We start from the raw sequence: 20,929 nt of genomic DNA, 5'->3' as shown, positions 1-20,929 counted from the left end.
CAGATTATATAAGTATACTATATATAATTATATAATATACGTATATAATGTATAACATATTATATACATATACTATATAATTATATAGTATAAGTATATAATATATAATTGAGAGTATTATAATACATATATGTTTGTTCATTATTTATTCTTGTTCATTATTCTTGTTCGAGGGATGAATATTTATTTTAATAATTCATTCCTTGGATATGAATTAAAATATATTTTATATAAGTTTTTCATAGTGTCTGAAATATTAAATATAATTCATGGAAATTTTATTTTTTTCAGCTTTTTTTCGATTTTTTTTTTTTTTTTTAATAACTTTTTAATAAATAATGAACAACATTACAGGCTTTTACAGGATATATGGAGGATATTTTTTTCTAATTTTTATCAAATTTATATTATACGTTAAATTTTGAAACTAATTGATCGTAGTATTTTTTACTTTTATTTTTTTTCTGACGTTTCCCATGAAAAAGAAAAACAAAAAGAAAAAAAAAAGAAATTCAGAATTAATAGTCAAAATGTGGCATCAATTTTATTGGAATCTTGTTATAAAATTTATATTTACAAAGTTGATTCACATTATGACTTAAATTTATAAAAATTATGTAAAATTTCTATAAAAATTAATATACATATATATAATTGTATGTATATATATATATACATGTATTTGTATATATACATATATATACAAATATATATATATATATATATAGGTATCTATATATATATATATATATATATATAGGTACTTATGTTCAATTAACTAGTTATTTTTTGTCTCCTTATTAGAAACTAGATACTTTGTTAAATGTAAGCGAAGAAGATGGAAGTAAGAAAGAAATAATTTACAATAAAAATCTTCTCGCTTACTTATTGCCATTTTATGTCGTCTAATTGGTATGATTTATCCGACAAGTATACTATATGTATCTTTGGTAACGATTGTATGTTAATTTAAAAAATATTACGATTTTACTAGTACCTCACTAGCCTTTACATTAATCATTATTATTTTACATTTAGATACATAAAAACAATGTATATTAATTTTAATGACGACAATTGTGAATATTCCGATGACCGATAATGCGATATTATTGATAAAGAAAAAAGAAGAAAAAAAAAAAAAAGAAAAAAAAGAATATGGAAAAAATATTTTCACTCAATGACAAATGAATATAAAATCCTACGAGCGAATATTAATTAAAATTAATGGAAATTATACGCTTATCAATGATACTGTGGATAATATGTTAACGAATGAAATCTATGAGATAATCGTAAATATGATTCTAAAGGTAATAAATCGGTGAAAGTTGATGGTGAAATAACAGGAGCGATCGGTAATGTAACGACCATCGATGATGGACGTGGCGTAGAATCGTTTGTCCATGGTCGATGTAATTTTGGCTGATCATTTTGATCATTTAAACGACGATTTTTAATAGACGAATGAGAACTCCTATCTTCGGAACCGCTCAATTCGCTCTCGTCGAGACTTTCATTTTCGCTTGGTGATCCTCCTGTTGTTGCCATTGTCGATCGTTGCGTTGATTCCAAGGAAGTAGCTATCTCTTCTTCGTTAGCCAATCGATTTGCTTCTTCCTGTTCGTTGTTTTGCCTCGGGAATTTCCTTTTGCATCGGGATTGACCAGAATCACGGAAACCCTTTGCGAATGGATTATTATCGATCTTTAATTTCGTAATATTTTCATTCTGAAATAGAAATTTGTTTATTCTTTATTATTCTTCGTACGAGCGCCCGCGTGAGCATGTATTTGTTCGTTTGTTTTTTTTTTTTTTTTCATTTTTTCTAATACAAACATAATATATATATATATATATATATATATATATATATATATGTGTGTGTGTGCGTGTATATCAGTTATGACATGTGCATAGTTAATTACATAAAAACATATAAATGTTTTTATCGTCATTTTGTATTAATGTATTCATAAGAAAAATAATCTACGGGATAATATTTAAAATATAACATTGTAATAGATAAAACGATGATCGAGTTGTTTACGAACTTTCTTACCTGATAAGCCGTAACCGCTATAAACTCTGTCTCCTTGAATGTGAATGCCGATGAGGGATAATTATGAAAGTCTTTGATTCGTGTTAGATCGTCGCACCTGATGATCCAAATGCGTACCTGATATTTGTGCATCGATGTTAGAACGATCTATTGACAAAAGAAGAAAAAAAAAAAAGAAAGAAATAAAAAATAAAAGAAAAAAGAAAGAATAAGAATAAGAAAGAAAGAAAGAAAGAAAGAAGGAAAGAAAGAAAGAAAGAAAAAAAAAAGAAAACCAAAAAAAAAAAGTAATCCTTTCTGAAGTTGTTTAAAATATAATTATTATTAAATTGATATGTTTAATTAATTTTGTTAATTAATTATGATGGTCATTTGATGTAATAAGAAAAAGAGTATGGAATATTATCGTTTATCTCTCTCTCTCTCTTTCTCTCTCTCTCTCTCTCTCTCTCTCTCTCTCTCTCTCTCTCTCTCTCTATGGTACTGGTTTTATATATTTTTTTTCTTTCTTTCTTTTTTTTTTTCCTTCTTTCAGTTTTCTTTTTTTTTCCCCCTCTCCCTCCTCCTCCTCCTCCTCCTCCTCCTCCTCCTCCTCCTCCTGCTACTTTTTTTTTCTTCACGGGCAAAGAAGGGAGACCCGAGAGAATTTTATTAAATTCGTAATTAGTTTGGGGAATCGAGCAAAAGAAGCCGCCACGCAGTGTTGAAGATAAGTTGGCGCCTCGGTATAAGAAGGCCGACGACTATGTTGTTGTAAGCAGACGCGATTCTCGAAAGCCAAAGTCGTCGTCGTCGTTGTCGTCGTTGCAACCTTCTTGGAATCATGTACCTCACACACGAAGATTGAAAATTATCGTAATAGACGGTCGAGATCTATATTTGTTTCTAATTAAAAAAAAAATATTTTGCTCGGCAAATAGAAAAGAAAAAAAAAATATATATATATATGTGGGTATATAAAAAAAAAATAAAAAGATACATATATATATATATACATGTAGAAAGAAAAAAAATAGTACTATATTTGGTGGACCAAAAGTTCTTGGGTAAGATTAAAAGAGATCTTTTAGATTAGATCTTTTTCGAGACTTTTTAAGCCGATCTTTTATTTTTTCGATTTCTTTTTTTCTTTTTTCATATTTTTTTTTCTTCTTCTTTCGTTTTCAGACATTAGCAGACAAGAAAAATTACGAATCCTAAAGACTATTAATTATTTTCTTATTTATCATTTGAAAATTAATATAATTCCATTTAAGTAATAAAGATCATGTAAACGTTATTGAAATACAATTGAGCTTCGAGTACGTATCTATGAAAATATTTTTTGTAAAGTACAAAAAAGAACAAAAAGGAGCAAAAGAAACAAAAAAGAAAAAAAAAAAGAAGAAAGCAAAGGGAAAAGTTTAGAAGGGAAAGAAAAGGAAAGGAGGGATGGGAGGGATAAAAAAGAAAACCGCGTCGACGTTCATTAAATAATTGTCTGAGAGTAATAATTAAAGAGAAGGACAAGGGAAGGAAGATAGGAGAAAAAGAGGGGTAGGAATGGGGTGAGAATTCCTCGTGAAAAAGTTCCTTTCGATTTTTCGCCGTGAAAGGCTAAAAGGACTTACAAAAAGGTGCACCTTTAATGCCATGACGGCAGCTGCCTGACGGTCAAGGCGTAAACACAAACCTACTCACGGGATCGTGATGAGGGGAGGGGGGGCCAGGAATAAGAGATTGAGGAGCAGCGGAGAGTGAGGAGAGAAAGGGAAAAGATGGTATATCGATTACAGAGTGTCGTGGACCGTATTAATCTTCGTTTCTTTACGGACAAACGGCAAAATGCCTCAACGTTTCGAGTAGCTTAAATCTCTCGTTACCTTCGGCCGAAATGATCTTTTACCTATCGCGAAAATTGTAATCCCCATACCAACCATGAGTTGGTACTCATCTCGAAGCTGATTTAGAACTACCCCCTGACGTTCGACCAAACTGACCGGCCTTTATAGACAGCTCTCACAAACTATGTCCATGGAAATAGCGCTAATACGGATTGAAGACAATGGGTCTTTCTCGCTTAAATGATCTTACGCGCGTCAAAGATACATGCTAAAACGGTGAATAACATTCTCTTTTTTTTTTTTTTTTTTTTTTTAAGGAAAGAGATAAAGAAAGAAAGAAGAAGAAGAAGAAGAGAAAAAGATTCGGCATGGGGAACGAGTCTTAGAAAAGATGTAGCAAAGAAAGGAAGAAAAAAGAAGAGAGAAAAAAAACAGGAAAAATGAATAAACAAACAAACAAATAGAAAGCAGATCTTTTGTCTTCCACTTCTTCTTTCTTCTTTTTTCTTCCTCTCTCTCTCTCTCTCTCTCTCTCTCTCTCTCTCTCTTTGTTTTTTCGTCTTTTTTTTCTTTCTTTTTCTAATCACTTCCTTAACTTCTCTCATTTCTTCTTCAATTCTTTATTTTTCTCTCGTAAACATCGTTTTGTCTAAAGATCGATCTCGTACAGTTGACAATTTTATTCTTTTTGTTTTTCTATCTTTTTTTACACACACACACATATATATATATATATATATATATAAAGAAATTTTATATTATATATGTATATAAAATGCAAATCATTCAGAAGGCATCATTAGTATATTTATATTGAACAGTAATATTTTTACTTTCTTCCTTTTTTTTTTTTTTTTTTTTTTTTTTTGTATTTTTTTGCAATGTCCATTGGAAATGTATAGAGGTAATAATACGGAGGAGGGTGAGAAAAATCGTGTGTGGCGACCTCCCGCATATGAGTACGAAAAATTGGGAAGAAGGGAACGAGTAATTCGAAACCGGAGCAGCCAAAGAGACATGTATCGAGAGAATGGGTAGACGGGACCGAGGACAACCGTGGCTGTCCAAACATACGGCCCGGTCAGATAAATGAAGGGCCGCCAGCCCGTGTCTCCCCTTGCTCCTCAACTTTGCTTCCGTTCCTCCGTTTTTTTTGTCTTTTTTTTTTTTTTTTCTTTTCTGTCGAGATTCCTCTTCACTTTCCTTCCGCTTTTGTCAATGGGAATGAGTTCGACACCTTTCCCTTTCTTTTGTTTTCTTTTCTCCAAGTTCCTTTTTTTCTTTTTTTTCTCTTTTTTTTTTTTTATATAACAATTTTGCTCTCTATACCGAAACTTTTGTTTTTTTTTTTGTTTTCCATGTTTACAAGAGACAATTGTCATTGCTAATCGATTTCGCGTAATTTAATGATTATCACATTTCGTAATTTATTTTTTTTCCTCTCGCTAAAGAAAATTTAATAATTATTTCCTATCTTTTTCTTCGACTTAAAGAAATTTACGTAATTAGTTTTTTCAATTCTTTCGGGTGAAAAAAACCATTGCGATTCCATTCCTCTTTCGTTCGTAATTCTTTCGGTGGTAATTAATTGGGTGACGATCTTACTTTTTCTTTCTTTTTTCTTCTTCTATTGTTTTCTTTTTGGTTAATTTAAAATAAAAAAAAAAGGGGAAAAAATGTGTACGCTCGCATACAAATATACTCACGTTGTTTTGATGTTCGACAGAATTGTTGGTAATTTTGAGTTTACTGAAGCTAATCGGTAATTGTTGCATCCAATGATCCCCAGTCGCAGGACTGTCTGGATGAAGGTATATCCTTCGATCGATCTCTGGTTGTGGCTCCGCAAAACCCGTCGACATCCATCCTCTTGAAGAAAGCCTGCCGCCGTTTTTCGTGTCTGCCTCGTCGACGCCTCCGCCACTTTCGACATACTTTTGTCGACGATCTGACGCCGGTACCACTTCGAGTAGTATGCAATAGCGAGTGCGTTTTTCCAATCCGCTTACGGTAATTTTGACCGATGGAAACATGCGCCTGTATAAAACAATAAAATGAACGATCATTTAATAAGTCCTATCATATAGATTTTATTATTGATTTTTTCTTTTTTTATCTCCTTGACGCTTATTTTATTTAATCTTTTATTTTTTTTTCTTATTTTGCTCTCTTTTCTTTTCTTTTCTTTTTTCTATTTCGTTCAGTCAAAAAAAAAAACATTATCTTTTACTTAAAGATCCTCCATCGTGCGTGTTTATACGTTTAGTTTCTTTTTCCTTTTATTTGTTTATTATTTTTTTTTTTCTTTAATTATTTATTCCTTTTTTTATTTATTACTTATTTATTAAACGTATATTTATAATTAAATTTATAGTTGAACAATATATAATTAAATTTACTTTCTTTTTCTTTGTACTTTATTTATTTCTTTCTTTTTTCTTTTTTATTTCATTTAATTATAAATTATTTTTTCTAACGATACTGTGTGTGCATATATATATATATATATATATATATATATATATATAATTTTTCAAAAATATTATAATTCCAAAATACTGCAGGGATATTTAACGAACATAAAGAAGAGGGGGTTAACAGATCGTGTAAACTTTTCGAATAGGAAATATATAATTTCGTTAAAAGTCATTTTTACACTAGACGAGACTAGTTTATCTTTACATTGGATCTGCTTCGTCATGTTGTCGGTAAGATCATTTTGCCAAAAATATTTCTTACAGGTACAGTAGTAAACTTTTGTTAAGGGTCAAGAAGGTAGTCGATCTTGTAAAAGTTAAGTCAAAGCGAGAGAAAGAAACAGACAGATAGATAGACAGACAGACAGACAGAGAGAGAGAGAGAGAGAGAGAGAGAGAGCGAGAGAGAGAGAGAGAAAGAAAGAATGAAAGAATATCTAATCATTATGTTTTTCTCGTTGAAGTTGCTTGATGGATTGGTTCGAGACACGTAAGAAAAGATAAGAGAAAAAAAAAGAAAGAAAGAAAGAAAAAAAAAGAGAGAGAGAGAGAGAGAGAGGGTGAGGGAAAAGAAGTAAATTAACACAGGTAACAATTGAAAAAAAAAAAAAAAGAATTGAAGAAACGAAAAAATAATGGATAAGTATTTTCATTTATTAAACATTATCGGGACAAACGAGCGCGTTTTATTGAAGAAAGAGAGAAAAAACAAACAAATCAAAAATATAAAAAACTTTCGGTTACTTTTGTAAAAGGTTTCTTATTATCTAACGATCCTTTAACTGAGTTTTACCGAAATATGTAAACATTTCAAATTTATGGATAATCCGATAAGTCAATCTACGGTGGTCAGGTCCGTTTGCGTACCTAATTGCACCTTTTCTAGCAATTATCTTTCTCACCCCTTTATATCTTTTCTTTTTCTCTCTCTTTTTTCTTCTCTTTCTTTTTTCGTCCTTGGTTATTCTTTTAAGGATAGTACAAAAGCTGAGTCATGCTATTATCGTTATACTTTGTCTCTCGAGTTATGCAAGTTAATCTTTAAATTTTTTTTCAAAGATATATTATAAAACAAATATCTCTCATCCCTTCATCTCTTTCTCTCTTTATTTCTCTCTCTCTCTCTTTTCTCTCTTTCTCTGTCTATCTTTGTCTCTCTCTGTTCTTGATTATTCTTTTAAAAACGAGAACAAAACTGAATCACGTAATTTATCTTTGCAATCTCTTCTTCGTTCGAGTTTTGCAAAGTTAATATTTAAATTATTTTCTTTTCTCCAAAGCTAATGGATAATATTTATAAAAATAATAATATTTATAAAATATCATTTGTTGGAATAATTATTCTTTTTTTTTTTTTTTTAATATTATATAATATAGCAATTATTTATACAGTTATGCGCGATATTGCGATTAAAATCTATCGAAAGTAATGAATATTAATGTCGACGAATTATAAATAATTTTTCAAATAATTAATTCATATATAGATATGCAATTATACAATATAAATATACAATTGTTTATAGATATGGTTATACGCAAAATGGCGATTGAAAATTATTCAGAGAAAATAAAGTTGAATATCGTTGAATATAGATGTAGGTATATAATTATTTACCGTGAAATTATGATTAGAAATGATTGAAAACAATAATAATAATAATAATAATAATAATAATAATAATAATAATAATAATAATAATAATAACAATATAGAATAAAAAAAAAAAATAAAAGAGGAAATGAAACGAAAAGAAACAAAAATAATGCTGATGAATCTCTACTCTGCTCTTCGTCTTATCTAAGTGAAGTGTAAGAGACTGAAAAAGTCTATTTTGAGAAACGCCAAAAGGTGGTGGAAGCTTAAGTGGAAAAGTGAATCGCACCGTCGTCGCGTCGCGTCGTGGCGCGTCGCGGCGACGCGCCATGACGACCGATAGCCATGGGTTACTATAGTCTCGTGCGACATCGACTTTCGTGTCTGGCGCTACTCGAAAGTAGAAAGATGTTGCTCTTGAGATTACGTATCGACTAAGTAGGAGCTTGTGATGTCTCGATTAGAAGTGCATAAGGAGCGCGCATCAGGAGCACGTGCCTAATTTTTTTTTCATGATAGATATAACAGCGTATGTTCCATTAATATGTGTATATATTAATAGTAACTCTAATCGATGTTTCCTTGACGTCTGTTATAGACGAAGTCTATATGATTAAAAATTATTAAAAAAGAAATAACACGAGAATGGTTGTCTAATTAAAAAAAAAAAAAAAAAAAAAAAAAAAAAGAAAAAAAAATGCATATATACTTTTTTTTAACAGCTGTTCGTATAGATAGATATATAGATGTAAATATTTATACAATTATATGCTAAGTGACGATTAAGAATTATTGAAAAAAAAATTATGAGTATAGTTGTTAAATTAAAAAAAAAAAAAAAAAATGATATGTATATGGACAATTGTTTACAATTGATTATTTGAGAAATGATGATTAAGAATGATCGAAAATAATGAATTTAATATTGTTGAATTAAAAAGAAAAAAGAAAAAAGAAAAAATGGAAAAAATAGAAAAAGGAAGAAAAAGAAAAAAAATTGAGAAGAACGAATGGAACATAAATAGACATAGTAATGGAGAACGTGTTAAAGTAGATGACTAGATGATCCTTCTGCGTTGCACGTTTTTTTTTGTCTTGGAAGGGCGAAAAGACACGGAAGAAGGTGATAAAAGAAAGCGTGAGGGTTCAAAGAAGGAGTCGATCGTGACATTGAATACTGATTCTGCGTGTTGCGAGTTAGCAAGCGAGATGTGTTTTGCCATATACGGTACACACGTGGTTGGCACGTGGTGCATCGATGCACCAAAAGAAACAATTTCATGAGGAAGACCGGAAGACACGGATGAACGGATAGGACAAGTCGGGAGACACCTTCCTTGCTATTGTAACGTACGTAACGCCCATAATCCCAAAAAAGGGATTGTTTTTAACAAATTTTTCTCGATATAACAATAACAATAACAATAATAATAATAATAATATTACAAATGTCCCGATAACAATTGCAATGATAATTGTAATAACTATAAAAATTCTCATAATAATTATTATAATAATTTATAGCGATTATAAAGCGTGAAAAATTTGGAAAAATTTATAATACATTACATATGTATATATAATTAATAAATTATATATTATAATGTAATATTAATTATTATATTATGAATCAAATTTATCAATACTAGTGGAAACTTCCGCTTTGCAAAGTTATCAATTACCGCAAAGTATAGTTATCAAGTCGAGTCGGATGAAACATGATCGTTATATATGCACCTACGTATTTTCTTTTTTTTTCCTCCTTTTTTATTCTTTCTTCCTTTTCTTTTTTTTTTTTTGATCTTTTTTTTTTTTCCTTTCTTTCTTTCTTTTTGCCGGAAACAATAGGACGATTGTCACGCAGCCGGAAATCGAGATTCGTTGTAACTTCCGTTTGCTGGTACGGATGCACCTTCCTCAAAAAAAAAAAAGAAAGAAAAAAAAAAGAAAAAAAAAAGAAAAAATGAAGATGCTCCGATTGGCGCGATAAAATTGATAGAAAGGGTGGAACCATAAACGCCTACGTTTCCGTAACTATCTAATCAATTCTCATCTACGATATGTTCACGATTTAATTAGAATTTTTCTATATCTTTTCTGGTTAGTCGAAACAGAGATAAGAAATTTTTCAACATTAATCACAATTTTGCCAGGGAAATTGTATGTATGTATTGCATTGTATTTCACATATAACTTTTGATAAAAGTATAACATTCATTCTATCTTGACGTTTTATTATGAAGAGAAAGAAAAGAAAGTTCGTCTAAATTAAAATTTTAGATATAGGAAATTTTTTTTTCTCTTCGTCGAAAAAATGTTTTCGATCCGACCATTAAGAAATTTTTATTGCAAAAACAAAATAATAAAAAAAAAAATAAATAAATAAATAAATAAATAAAAAATAGCCGATCGACGTTAATTAGTTCGTTAGGTTCGAATGTTCTTCCTTTTTTTTTTTCTCTGACCGATGAAGAGGAAAAGAAAAAATAAAAAAGGAGAAAGAAGGAAAAGAAGGAAAGAAAGAAAGAAAGAAAGAAAAAAAAAAAGAATCGGAAGAATAAGAAAAATGCGTATACGTTGAAGTATATAATACGTGTTCGAGAACAAAACTACTTTTTCTGTTTTTGAGGCAGAGCAATTTGGCGTTACAAATGTTTGCTTCGCGACGCGACATTTCGAGGGTGGTAACGAGGAAGAAGAAGAAGAAGAAGAAGTTTGGAGCCGACAGAAGAAAGGGGAGTGGTCCTATGGCGCCCGCCGAGCCGACCATCTCCGACACGCTACGTAACATTCTAAAGAATTTTGGAGACAAAGCTTCTTTTCTTCGTGAGAGAACCGTTCTGCTTACTGTCCGCCTCGAATCATCGAGACATCTAATTCTTTACTATTCTATATGCGACAATTCTTTTTCTCTTTTTTCTTTCTTTTTTTTTTCTTTTTCTTTAGGTTTTTTCTTTCTCTTCCGTTTCTTTTTTTCTTTTTCTTTTTTTTCTTTTTTTTTCTTTTTTTTTTTTTTTTGAACAACAAAATAATTCCTTCGAACGTTATTAAAAAATTATTCAAAGATAATTGCGAAGAAAATTTTTGTTGAAAACAAAATTCTCATTTTTTGGAATCATACAATTTTATATATTACGAATCATGCAATTATGTATTAATTTTTTCTATATTTTGAATTTATATATTATTCATGGATATATTTTTACCTTCCAGATTTCGTTATGATCATCTCCGTAGTTTCGGCGTAAAATTGTTTCCATAGTTTTCGATTTTGCAAATCGACCTTAACGTCACCCGGAAGCGGTGGTCCCCCACCGAGATACGCTACGGGCCATCTATTTGTGATCTGTACGTCCTCTGTAAGATTAACAAGAGAAAACATATTACTTCAACTATTATTCTCTGATAACAGATTATATGTCAATTTAACAGATTAAATTTAACGAACAATATATACAATCACGTAAATCTCTTTGAATTAGATATATCAAAATTTGAGAAGGAAGAAAGGAGAATGTTATTTAATTTTCGAACTATTGATTTTATATATTATATATACCTATAAATGTAATTAATTTATAAATTTATACAAAATTTTATAACGAGATTGATTGAAAATTTTTGACGATATAGGTATATAAATAATAGAAGGGAAAAAGGAAGAGAAAAAAAAACAAAAAAAAAAAGAAGAGAAAGAAAATTGAAGATTCAAAGAGGGTCCTTTTCATGAAGATACGTTATTCGGGGTACGTAAAAATGCGTGGATGAGGTAACACGAATGGCATAGGAATAAGGTAGTCTTTAAAAGATAAACGGGAACTCCATCGAAGCGCGTTGATTCCTCGCATGACCGAACCAGTGCGGCGGCTTGTTGCACTTGTCTCCACGATTTTGCGGTCGTGGCATTGTGCCCCGAGTAGGATAATTGCCGACATTCGTTCTCTGTCCCTTTCTTTCTCTTTCACTCTCTTTCTCTCTCTCTCTCTTTCTCTCTCTCTCTCTCTCTTTTCTTCTCACGATCGAATCGTCGAGTCGGCAGATAACGATTGTCCGCTCGAACGAAGGTCGGCACCTTTCATCTTGCCAGAGAGAAGATCTCGCACGGATCTCATTTCTCGCCTTTTCGCAGGACTACTGGCGACTACTACTATTTCTAGTTATCCTTATACGGGTTTACCTGTCTCATATATATATATATATATACACACACACGATATTCAGAATGTATATGTATAGATATAATACTCAGTGTGTGTGTATATATATATAGAGAGAGACAGTATAAAGTTTGAGTAGTAGAATAAGTATTTGTTTATATATATATATATATATATGTATGTATGTATGTATGTACTTTCGAATGACAAATCTAATTTTTCAAATTTGATTATTCCATAAATATATAATATATCAGATTTATTAAATTACGATTGATATAATAAATTTATTGTAAGATTGTATATGTGTATTTCGTATATATGGATTTGTACGATAATTATTAAATTAATTTTATATATTTCAATATTATTTATTCTTATACTCTTTGATATTTGTATATTTTATATTGTTACTAACAAATGACGATAGACAATAATCGAATTTTGCATGGAATTTGTCATATATATATATATATATATGATATTATTTATATATGAATGAATAAGAAGTTTTTGTATTTACATAGATACATAGTTGACCTTGTTTATTATCTATACCTAAATAAAATGTATATTCAAAATTGGATCGGTTTTTTTTTAATTCTTTTTTTGCTTTTTTCTTTCTCAAACAAATTTCAAGCGTTACATTTCTCAAAAGCACATCTAAAGATACGTGCTACTTGTAATAATAATATTTATAATAATTAAAAGTATACGATATTAGGGGAAATCGTTATTATTAAATAATGAAATAATAATAATAATAATAATAATAATAATAATAATAATAATAATAATAATAATAATAATAATAATAATAATAATAATAATAATAATAATAATAATAATACCTGATATATTACGACGAAGAGCAAGTTGTTGCTGCCTGTAGAGCATTTGTTGATGTTGTTGATGATGATGATGAAGTTGCGCATGGAATTGTAATTCCAATGGAACCGGCAAAATCCTTGGCTTCATATACATGATCGATCACAGACACAATAATACAATACTAACGGCAATACTAACGTATTTATGTAAATAATTCAAAAAAAAAAGGAAAAGGAGAAAAGAACAGTTTTGAGGATTACTTTGTACGCGTATGAAGAAGTAGAGTAAGGTGGGAGGAGAGGGAAAAAAAGAGAGAAGAGAGAAAGCAACAAAAAAAAAAAATAAAAAGTGAAAAAGAAACGCGTAAGCAAAATAATATTATTTTTAAAGAAAAATAAACAAAAAGAAAAAAAATATACGATGTAACGACAAGAAGAGCGAAACGATATTACTAATCCGTCGTCCCGCAGTCGACTGGCGACGGTCGGTAGCTAGTTTAATTATTTATATGTACGAAACGTTTCGAGGGTAGATTTAAGGTTTGTGAATTAGAAACTCACCAGAGGTTCAAGTCACATTTCAATTGGTCGAAAAGGACGCCCTCATACATCATTGCCACGCCCACGTACCTATCCTATTGGTCGTATTTCAAATGACGTAGCCTTACCAGCTTCGTAAGTAGTGGCAACAAGTGGGGCTGCGTAAGCCAACATTACGACGGATTAATACGTTCGTCTTAAATCAATCTTCGATTGATTGTAATTTTTGCACGATTGATTGGAATTTTTGTTTTGTTTTGCTCTTTTTTCTTTTTTTTTTTTTCAATTCATTCCCATTATAACAACAAACACATGCTAATGATTATTTACATATATCTATTCTGAAGTAATTTAAATATCGATCGATCTTAAGATGTTACAGAAGAGAAAAGCAACAAAAAAAAAAAAAAAGAAGGATAATTTTATTGAAAGGAACGTTTGAACATTGTAGGGACATTTTGAAATTTATTTGATATTGGTAACGACGAGATAGCGACGTTACCTTTATTATATATTATTTTCATCTTCTTTTTTTCTTTTCAAATTTTTTTTTTTCATTTAATTAAAAGGTACAGTACAAATTTGTCGAGAAATTTTCTAAGAAAAGATTTCGCGTCTAAGAACGACGTTAAACGTGTCTTTGTGTCAAAGATGGGATAGGGGTTAGAAGTGGGGTTGTAGAAAATGACACACATTCACTCATTCAAGCTCATATTCACACAGTTATATACATACATTTACACACAAACACACATGCACAGACATACACATACAACAAAAAATTCGTCACAGTAAATTATGAAATCCGTCGCGACGGTTGTTAATAGTTTGTTCTCGGCTTGGGTAAGAAGAGAAAAGATAAAATCAGGAATCCTCTCAGCAAGTCGAGCCGCTCTTAGCCGATAAGTATCTACGTTTTTCTCTCTTTCTCTCTCTCTCTTTCTTTCTTTCCTTCTCTTTCTGTCTTTCTCTTTTTTTTTCCTTCTTCCTCCCTCAAACTTTCCCCATTCTCCTTCTCTCCGTTTCCCTCCCTGCCCCACTACGTTTTGCCACCCCTTTTGAAACGTTAAACAAGCATACACGACGTCGCCTACGAATGCAGTGGTCATCGAGCTATTGTACTTCCTTCCACAAGATTGCGGATTAACTGTAAACGATACGAAACAACAAAAACAACAAAAAAGAGTAAAATACATAAGTCTTTCTATGATCGGATAGTGAACATCATCTTTTTTCATCTTCTTTCATCTTCGATTTTACCTAAAATTATGAGGTTCTTATGATTTACGATATTTAACGGCACTTAAGATAGAGACGATATGTATTTTGTTAATGGATTGTTCGATTAAATTAAATATTAATTATAGTAATAAAAAGAAAAATCAAATATACGAAATATAAAGCTTTCTTTTTATTATTATTATTATTATTATTATCGTATACGAATACGAAAAAAAAAAAAAAAAAAGAAACAAGAAGAATTTTATCGCGACAATTCAATGAAGAAAGTAGGTGAAAAGAATGGAACAATGGTTTTTATCTTGATTACTCTATTATATCTATTATATCCTAATGAAGGCGTTGTTTTAATTTATCTTCAAAAGATTATCGTTTAAGTTCTTCAGATTATTTTTACTTTTACGTCTCTCTCTCTCTCTCTCTCTCTCTCTCTCTCTCTCTCTCTCTCTATCTATCTATCTATCTCTCTTTCCATCTTTAAAAAAAGAAATAGAGTCGAGTGAGTGAAATGAAATGAAGATAATTTTATGCTTAAACAATTTGACCATCCTGATTGTTGAAGGACTAACAGCTTAGATCATAGATTTACGGTAAAAGAAATTTATGTTCCTGTACTTACAGTAATTTACCCTATAGTCATTTTTTCATGCCCTAACGATTTTACGATTAGGCAAGTCGTTAGATCATTCGCTCATACCATATTTAATCCTAAGTAAGTAAGCATGTAAGTGAGTAAATATGTACTTCATTTAATATTATTTTATCATAATAGAAAAAAAAAAGAAGAGAAATTCATTTACTACATGATATAGATAACAAATTGACGAAGCGTCTTCGAAAATCTTCTTTTCGATAATTCGACATTTTCATTCTATTTCAATGATATTTTATATTTAATAATAATAATAATAATAATAATAATAATAATTGTAATAATAATAATAATTGTAATAATAATAATTGTAATAATAATAATAATAATAATAATAATAATAATAATAATAATAATAAAACGATTTGTTTGATACGACAAATATAGACTTAATCGATAAAAAGGTTCGTAATCAGGGTGGTCCTTCTAGTTGGAAGAAGTTAGGTGCAAAAAGAGAAGTGCGAGAGAGAGAGAAAGAGAGAGAGATAGAGAGAATGGGTGAAAAGAAGCCGACAAATGTGTTTTACGGCTTACTTCCTGTCCATCGCACGCGACAGTTATGCGATGTATAATGAGGGAGTCGCCATTTCTTGGGATCGTTAAAATCGTAGGCAGCGTGTTATATTATCACTCGATGTGATAACTCTTTTTATATTCTACAAAAAGAAAAAAGAAAAGGAATCACCTATCAATGATTTTATTTATAGCTCTTAAAAATTAATAAAGAAGTAATATAAAAAAAAAAAAAAATAAAAATAAAGAGATAATAAATAATAAAAAAATTATAAACAAAAAATATCTACATATATATCTACAAAGAAATAACGCACAACGAATTAATTAATTCACTATTGATTGATTGTCTTTGAAAAATAATGAATAATAATATCAACAGAATATATAACATCCTTAGAAATTCATTGAGTTTAGTTTTGAGAAAATAATTTTAACATTATGAACGATTAGTCATTACCCTTAAAAGAGATTTCCCAACCATTTTGAATTGTTTATAAACTTAGAAGCATACCCAGAGAGACAGAGAGAGAGAGAGGGATAGATAGATAGATAGATAGATAGATAGAGGGAGAGAGAGAGGGAGAGAAAGAGAGTGCTCGAAAGAAAGATCGAAAGCATATTGCTTTCTACGAAGTTTCAAGCTCTCCCTCGGGACATCTACCCTAGTTCTGGAATTCTGCAGAACAACTACGTTAAAGGATAAACATAACGAATAACATATATATACATATATATATGTACACACACAGACATATATATATATATATATACGTATATATGTACGTAAAATATAGGTAGCTCCTTCCTGAAGTTCCTCTTGTAGCGTCAAACGACGAGAACGTGACTGCCGTTTGACATAACCTCAAAGTGGCCACTTTTGCGGCTCGTCCATATTTACATTTTCGAAAACGGAAGTTTTTCCCTTTTGGTCCATCGCAGGATTAGACTCTTTTGAATGAAATTCAATAATCACAGGGAAACGTTGCATTAGTTTTTCTCCACTGTGTGTACGTCTGTATTTTTCTTTTTTTTTAAACATCCTAATATATATGTCTAAATAAAAATAATGAAAAAAAAAAAGGGAAAGGAAAAAATTACGATATTGCCACAAGATGTCCGATTTACCTGTTCTTCTTTCTATTTTTCATTTTATTTTATTTATTCTTTCTATTCTTTTTTTTGTTTTTTTTTGTTCTTTTTTTTTTTTTTACGAAATTCATAAAAATGTGATTTTTTTTCTTTTTTTTTTTTTTACCTTGTCACAGAAACTCCGTATATGGGAATATGTAAATTACCAAAAAAAAAAAAATAATAAGAAATTCCACGTAAAGGATTACTTCCTTTGATAAGTCAAGTTATCAAAAAAAAAAAAAAAAAAAAAAAAAGAAAAAAGAGGAAAGAAAAAAAAGAAAAGAAAAAAAGAAGAACGAATGGAAATAGTAGGCGTTTGTGGAAAAACGACACGTTAGAAGAGATAAAGAAGATAAGGTGCATATTGTTAGCACATGTTGTATATGACGAGTCAAAACTCGTGCCGAATCTCGGATCGCGATTTGTTAAATAAACTGACGAATGAGTTATGACTAAGCGGGGATTTAGAGAGCTATCCTAATGGAAAAGGGCATTGTTATTCCAGGATGGTCGGGAACCGGGTAAAATGTCTTATTTTTCTTTTTTCGTTAGATACCGTTAGATTCCTGCGAGAGATAACCAATGTTATATACAGCATCGTTGTTCAATCCATTCTTACATGTGACTCTTCTCATCACCTATATATATATATATATATATATATATATATATATATATATATATATATATGTACTCATCTATGTATTTTTTCTAATTTTCATTTTTTCGTTATACAGGGTGTCTACGATTTTGTTATGAAAGACAAAAAGAAAAACCAAAAAAAAAAAAAGGAAGGAAAAAGAAAAAAAAGTTCAGAACGTTTCATCGTAAACACCCTTGTAGTACATTCTGTAGTATAAATATTACATATACGTGCGTATCTACGAATATATTATGGCGAATAAATAGAAAAAAAAAAAAAAAAAAAAAAAAAAAGAAAAAAAAAACAGAAACCGAAAATAAATTAAAAACGATATATTATAGACACCCTGTAGTACTACTTCCTGTTCTCTTGAATCACGTATTACGTGATTTTTATTTGAAATAAAATTTAAAATCAAATAGTTATAATATATTTTCATGAATCTTTTAATTAATCGATTGATTATATTAACAAACATTTAGAGTTCGAAATTAATCAATTAAAATGCTTGATTAATTGAAGATAGGGAATGCAATCGACGTATTGTACTTACATATCATATCCGGATGTGAATTTCGTGAGCGTTAAATCGGAAGCACTACGGCACTCGGGAGGACGATTACGGCAACATTTAATTTCTTAGCGATCACGCAGGAGTCATAAAGAGTCGCTTCCGGACTTTGCAAAGGCGACTTTCGCGAGGCATAAATCGTCGGTAGTCCCTTTGAACATCATCTACATATATAGCTTAGAGTGCCTTTACGTTCTCTCTTTATCCTCTTTACGCGTTCCTCCCTTTCGCGTAAAATTATTATAAGCATTACGTTTTTATTTCAGATTTTCTTTTAATAAAAAAGATTTACGGTGGGTCGTTAAAAAAAAAAAAGAACAAAAACAAAAACAATATTAAATCCCTCAATATTTTTATAATTTTATCGTTATAATCTATATGATTCTCTTAAAAAGTTTATTTTACCTTGATATATAATAAAAATGATCTCTACAAATATAAAATATTTTACTAATTTTTAATGGAATAAAATCTTTTTTTTCTCTTTAACATTCACGTATATAATTTTTTTTTATTATTATTATAGAAGGAAGAGAGGAGGAGGAGGAGGAGGATTATTTGTGGTTAAAATCGGATATTACAATGATTACGGATAGATTTTTATCACATTGATATTATACAAAAACTGTTAAGTTGACCTATCCATTTCAATAATAATTCTATTGTTCTTTTAAGGAGCATAACTTTCTTTTTTTTTCTTTGTTTTTTTTTTTTAGTTTTAAAGAAAAAGAAGATGGAGATTAAAAAGAAAGGGGGAAAAAAAGGATTGTACGTTTCTACAAGGATTATAATGTCTACACTTGGTTGAATGGAATTAAGGTACAATGATTCTCAAAGATTTTAAAGAATTACTTGAGTTAAGAAGAGATAGACCAGTTAACAAAGAAATTTACAATTCTTAGGTAGTCAGAGATAACTCTCATAAATTATTTTTTTGATATACTTCGTGTGAAAATGGTCATCGAATAATAGGCGTCACTTTTTTTTTCTTCTTTTTTCTTTTTTTTTTTTTTTTTTTTTTCTTACGCATGTTTCTCTATTTTCCAATTAATCCTTATCACATACATACATCACGTGCATACACAGCTCTAACAAATTTAAAAGTCTCTTTTGTCGTGAGTGCGTTAAATAATTAAATTTCGCATATATCGGTAGTACCGTTTTTTTTTATATATATAATTGTAGTAGGAAAGAACGAAATAAACAAAAAAAAGTATAAAACCAACAAACAAACAAACAAACGAACAAGCGAACAAACAAAAGAAAAAAAAAAAAAAAAAAAAGAAAACAAAAGAATTTGCAAGCTTCTCGATCGTGACGTTTCAAAGTATTACGTAAAATACAAATATTAGGGTAAACGGCGTTATAATATTATTGATTATTATTTTATAATTAGATTTGAATGTAAAAAGAAGGAAATATTTTTACGTTTCGACTCTTTTTTTTTTTTTTCTTTTTTTGCTTGTAAATAAAAAAGAATGTCAGTCGGTAAAATAGATTTTTGAGAAGAGGAATATCGAAAATATTTGAAAAGGGTTATTCAAAAAAATGAGTCAGGTCGGTAATGCAGTTATTTTCGGTGGGAAGTTATTTTACCTACTGGACGAAAGTGCGTTTAAATTTATTAAATTTATAGTAATTAATATATATATATATATTAATAATTATTAAATTTATTAACGTTCAAATATCTTTAAAAATTTATTATACGTTATATTAAAATGAAAATTAACAAATTTAAATAGCGCCCAACGTAATAATTATTAACAGATATATACCGTTCACTCCCCCTGTTATTGTATTGTTAAGATTTTTCGATTTCATTAAAATCATGTTAAGATCTTTTCTTTGATATACATAATACAATGTAGTAGTAAAAAACGTTAAATTCTGAATGATTTTTGATTGATACGAGCGAGAGATCATCAGTCTTAAAAAGGGCAGAAAAAATGGAATAAGAAAATTAAAAAAAGAAATAAAAAATAAATAAACAAAAAAAAAAGAAGAAAATATAAAAGAGAGAGAGAGAGAGAGAGAGAGAGAGAGAGGGGAAGAGAGAGAGTGAGAGAGAGAGAGAGAGAGAGAGAGAGAGAGAGAGAGAGAGAGATAAAAAAAGCTGGAAAATAGATTTGGTTTTTAAACGAATTAAATAACTTTTTTTTTCATACGTGCGTTTGTTTGTGTAAAAAAAATAAAATAAAAAAAAAAAAAAAAAAAAAAGGAAGAAGAAAAGCAAAATTATAGCAAATTGCCACGAATGGATAACGAGCGAGAAACTTATATTTAATATATATATATATATATATATATATATATATATGTATATATATATATATATATAGATCCTTTTCTTTGTTTACGCGTGTATATTGTTATGATACATGACTTGTTGGAAGAGAATAAATCCCGGGGCTTGAGCGGATTTTTGTAACGATTAGGAACGATTAGAACATGCGACTAGGTCGCTCTCTTTGAGAGTATTTCCTTTTTTCTTTTTTTTTTTTTTTTTTTTTTTTTCTAAAATACACAGAAAAAGAAAAAAAAGAAAGAAAGAAAAAGAGAGTGTCACTACTTCTGGTCCGTCACGCAATTCGTCGATCGCTCGATCTCGTTCGTAAAATGTGATCTTTCTCTTTTTTTCTTTTGTCGTTCATTTATTTATTTTTGAAAATTTTTATTCTCGATTGTTAT

The 20,929-nt window shown here is 29.6% G+C and overlaps 1 protein-coding gene across 2 annotated transcripts; it reads right to left on the bottom strand.

Annotated features, from left to right (window-relative positions):
- Positions 1–764: 764 nt before the first annotated feature.
- LOC118447557 (T-box transcription factor TBX6) lies at positions 765–13,410 on the bottom strand. Of its 2 annotated transcripts, none has more exons than XM_035879640.2 (5): positions 12,968–13,410; positions 11,166–11,316; positions 5,592–5,922; positions 2,063–2,209; positions 765–1,731 (listed from the first exon to the last, which is right to left on the bottom strand). In XM_035879640.2, exons 1-5 carry the CDS (start codon positions 13,098–13,100, stop codon positions 1,246–1,248), a joined length of 1,248 nt encoding a protein of 415 aa, XP_035735533.1. In that variant the 5' UTR covers positions 13,101–13,410; the 3' UTR covers positions 765–1,245. The 2 variants fall into 2 exon arrangements, with proteins under 2 accessions (XP_035735533.1, XP_085512069.1); XM_085655943.1 differs by lacking the exon at positions 12,968–13,410 and adding an exon at positions 12,032–12,079.
- Between the last annotated feature and the right edge of the window lie 7,519 nt (positions 13,411–20,929).

This window comes from Vespa mandarinia, chromosome 1 (genome assembly GCF_050613455.1).
Source record: "Vespa mandarinia isolate Hongniang chromosome 1, ASM5061345v1, whole genome shotgun sequence".
NCBI lineage: Eukaryota > Metazoa > Arthropoda > Insecta > Hymenoptera > Vespidae > Vespa > Vespa mandarinia.
The sequence above is the reverse complement of the archived record's forward strand: the minus strand, read 5'-3'. Positions and strand labels throughout refer to the sequence as shown.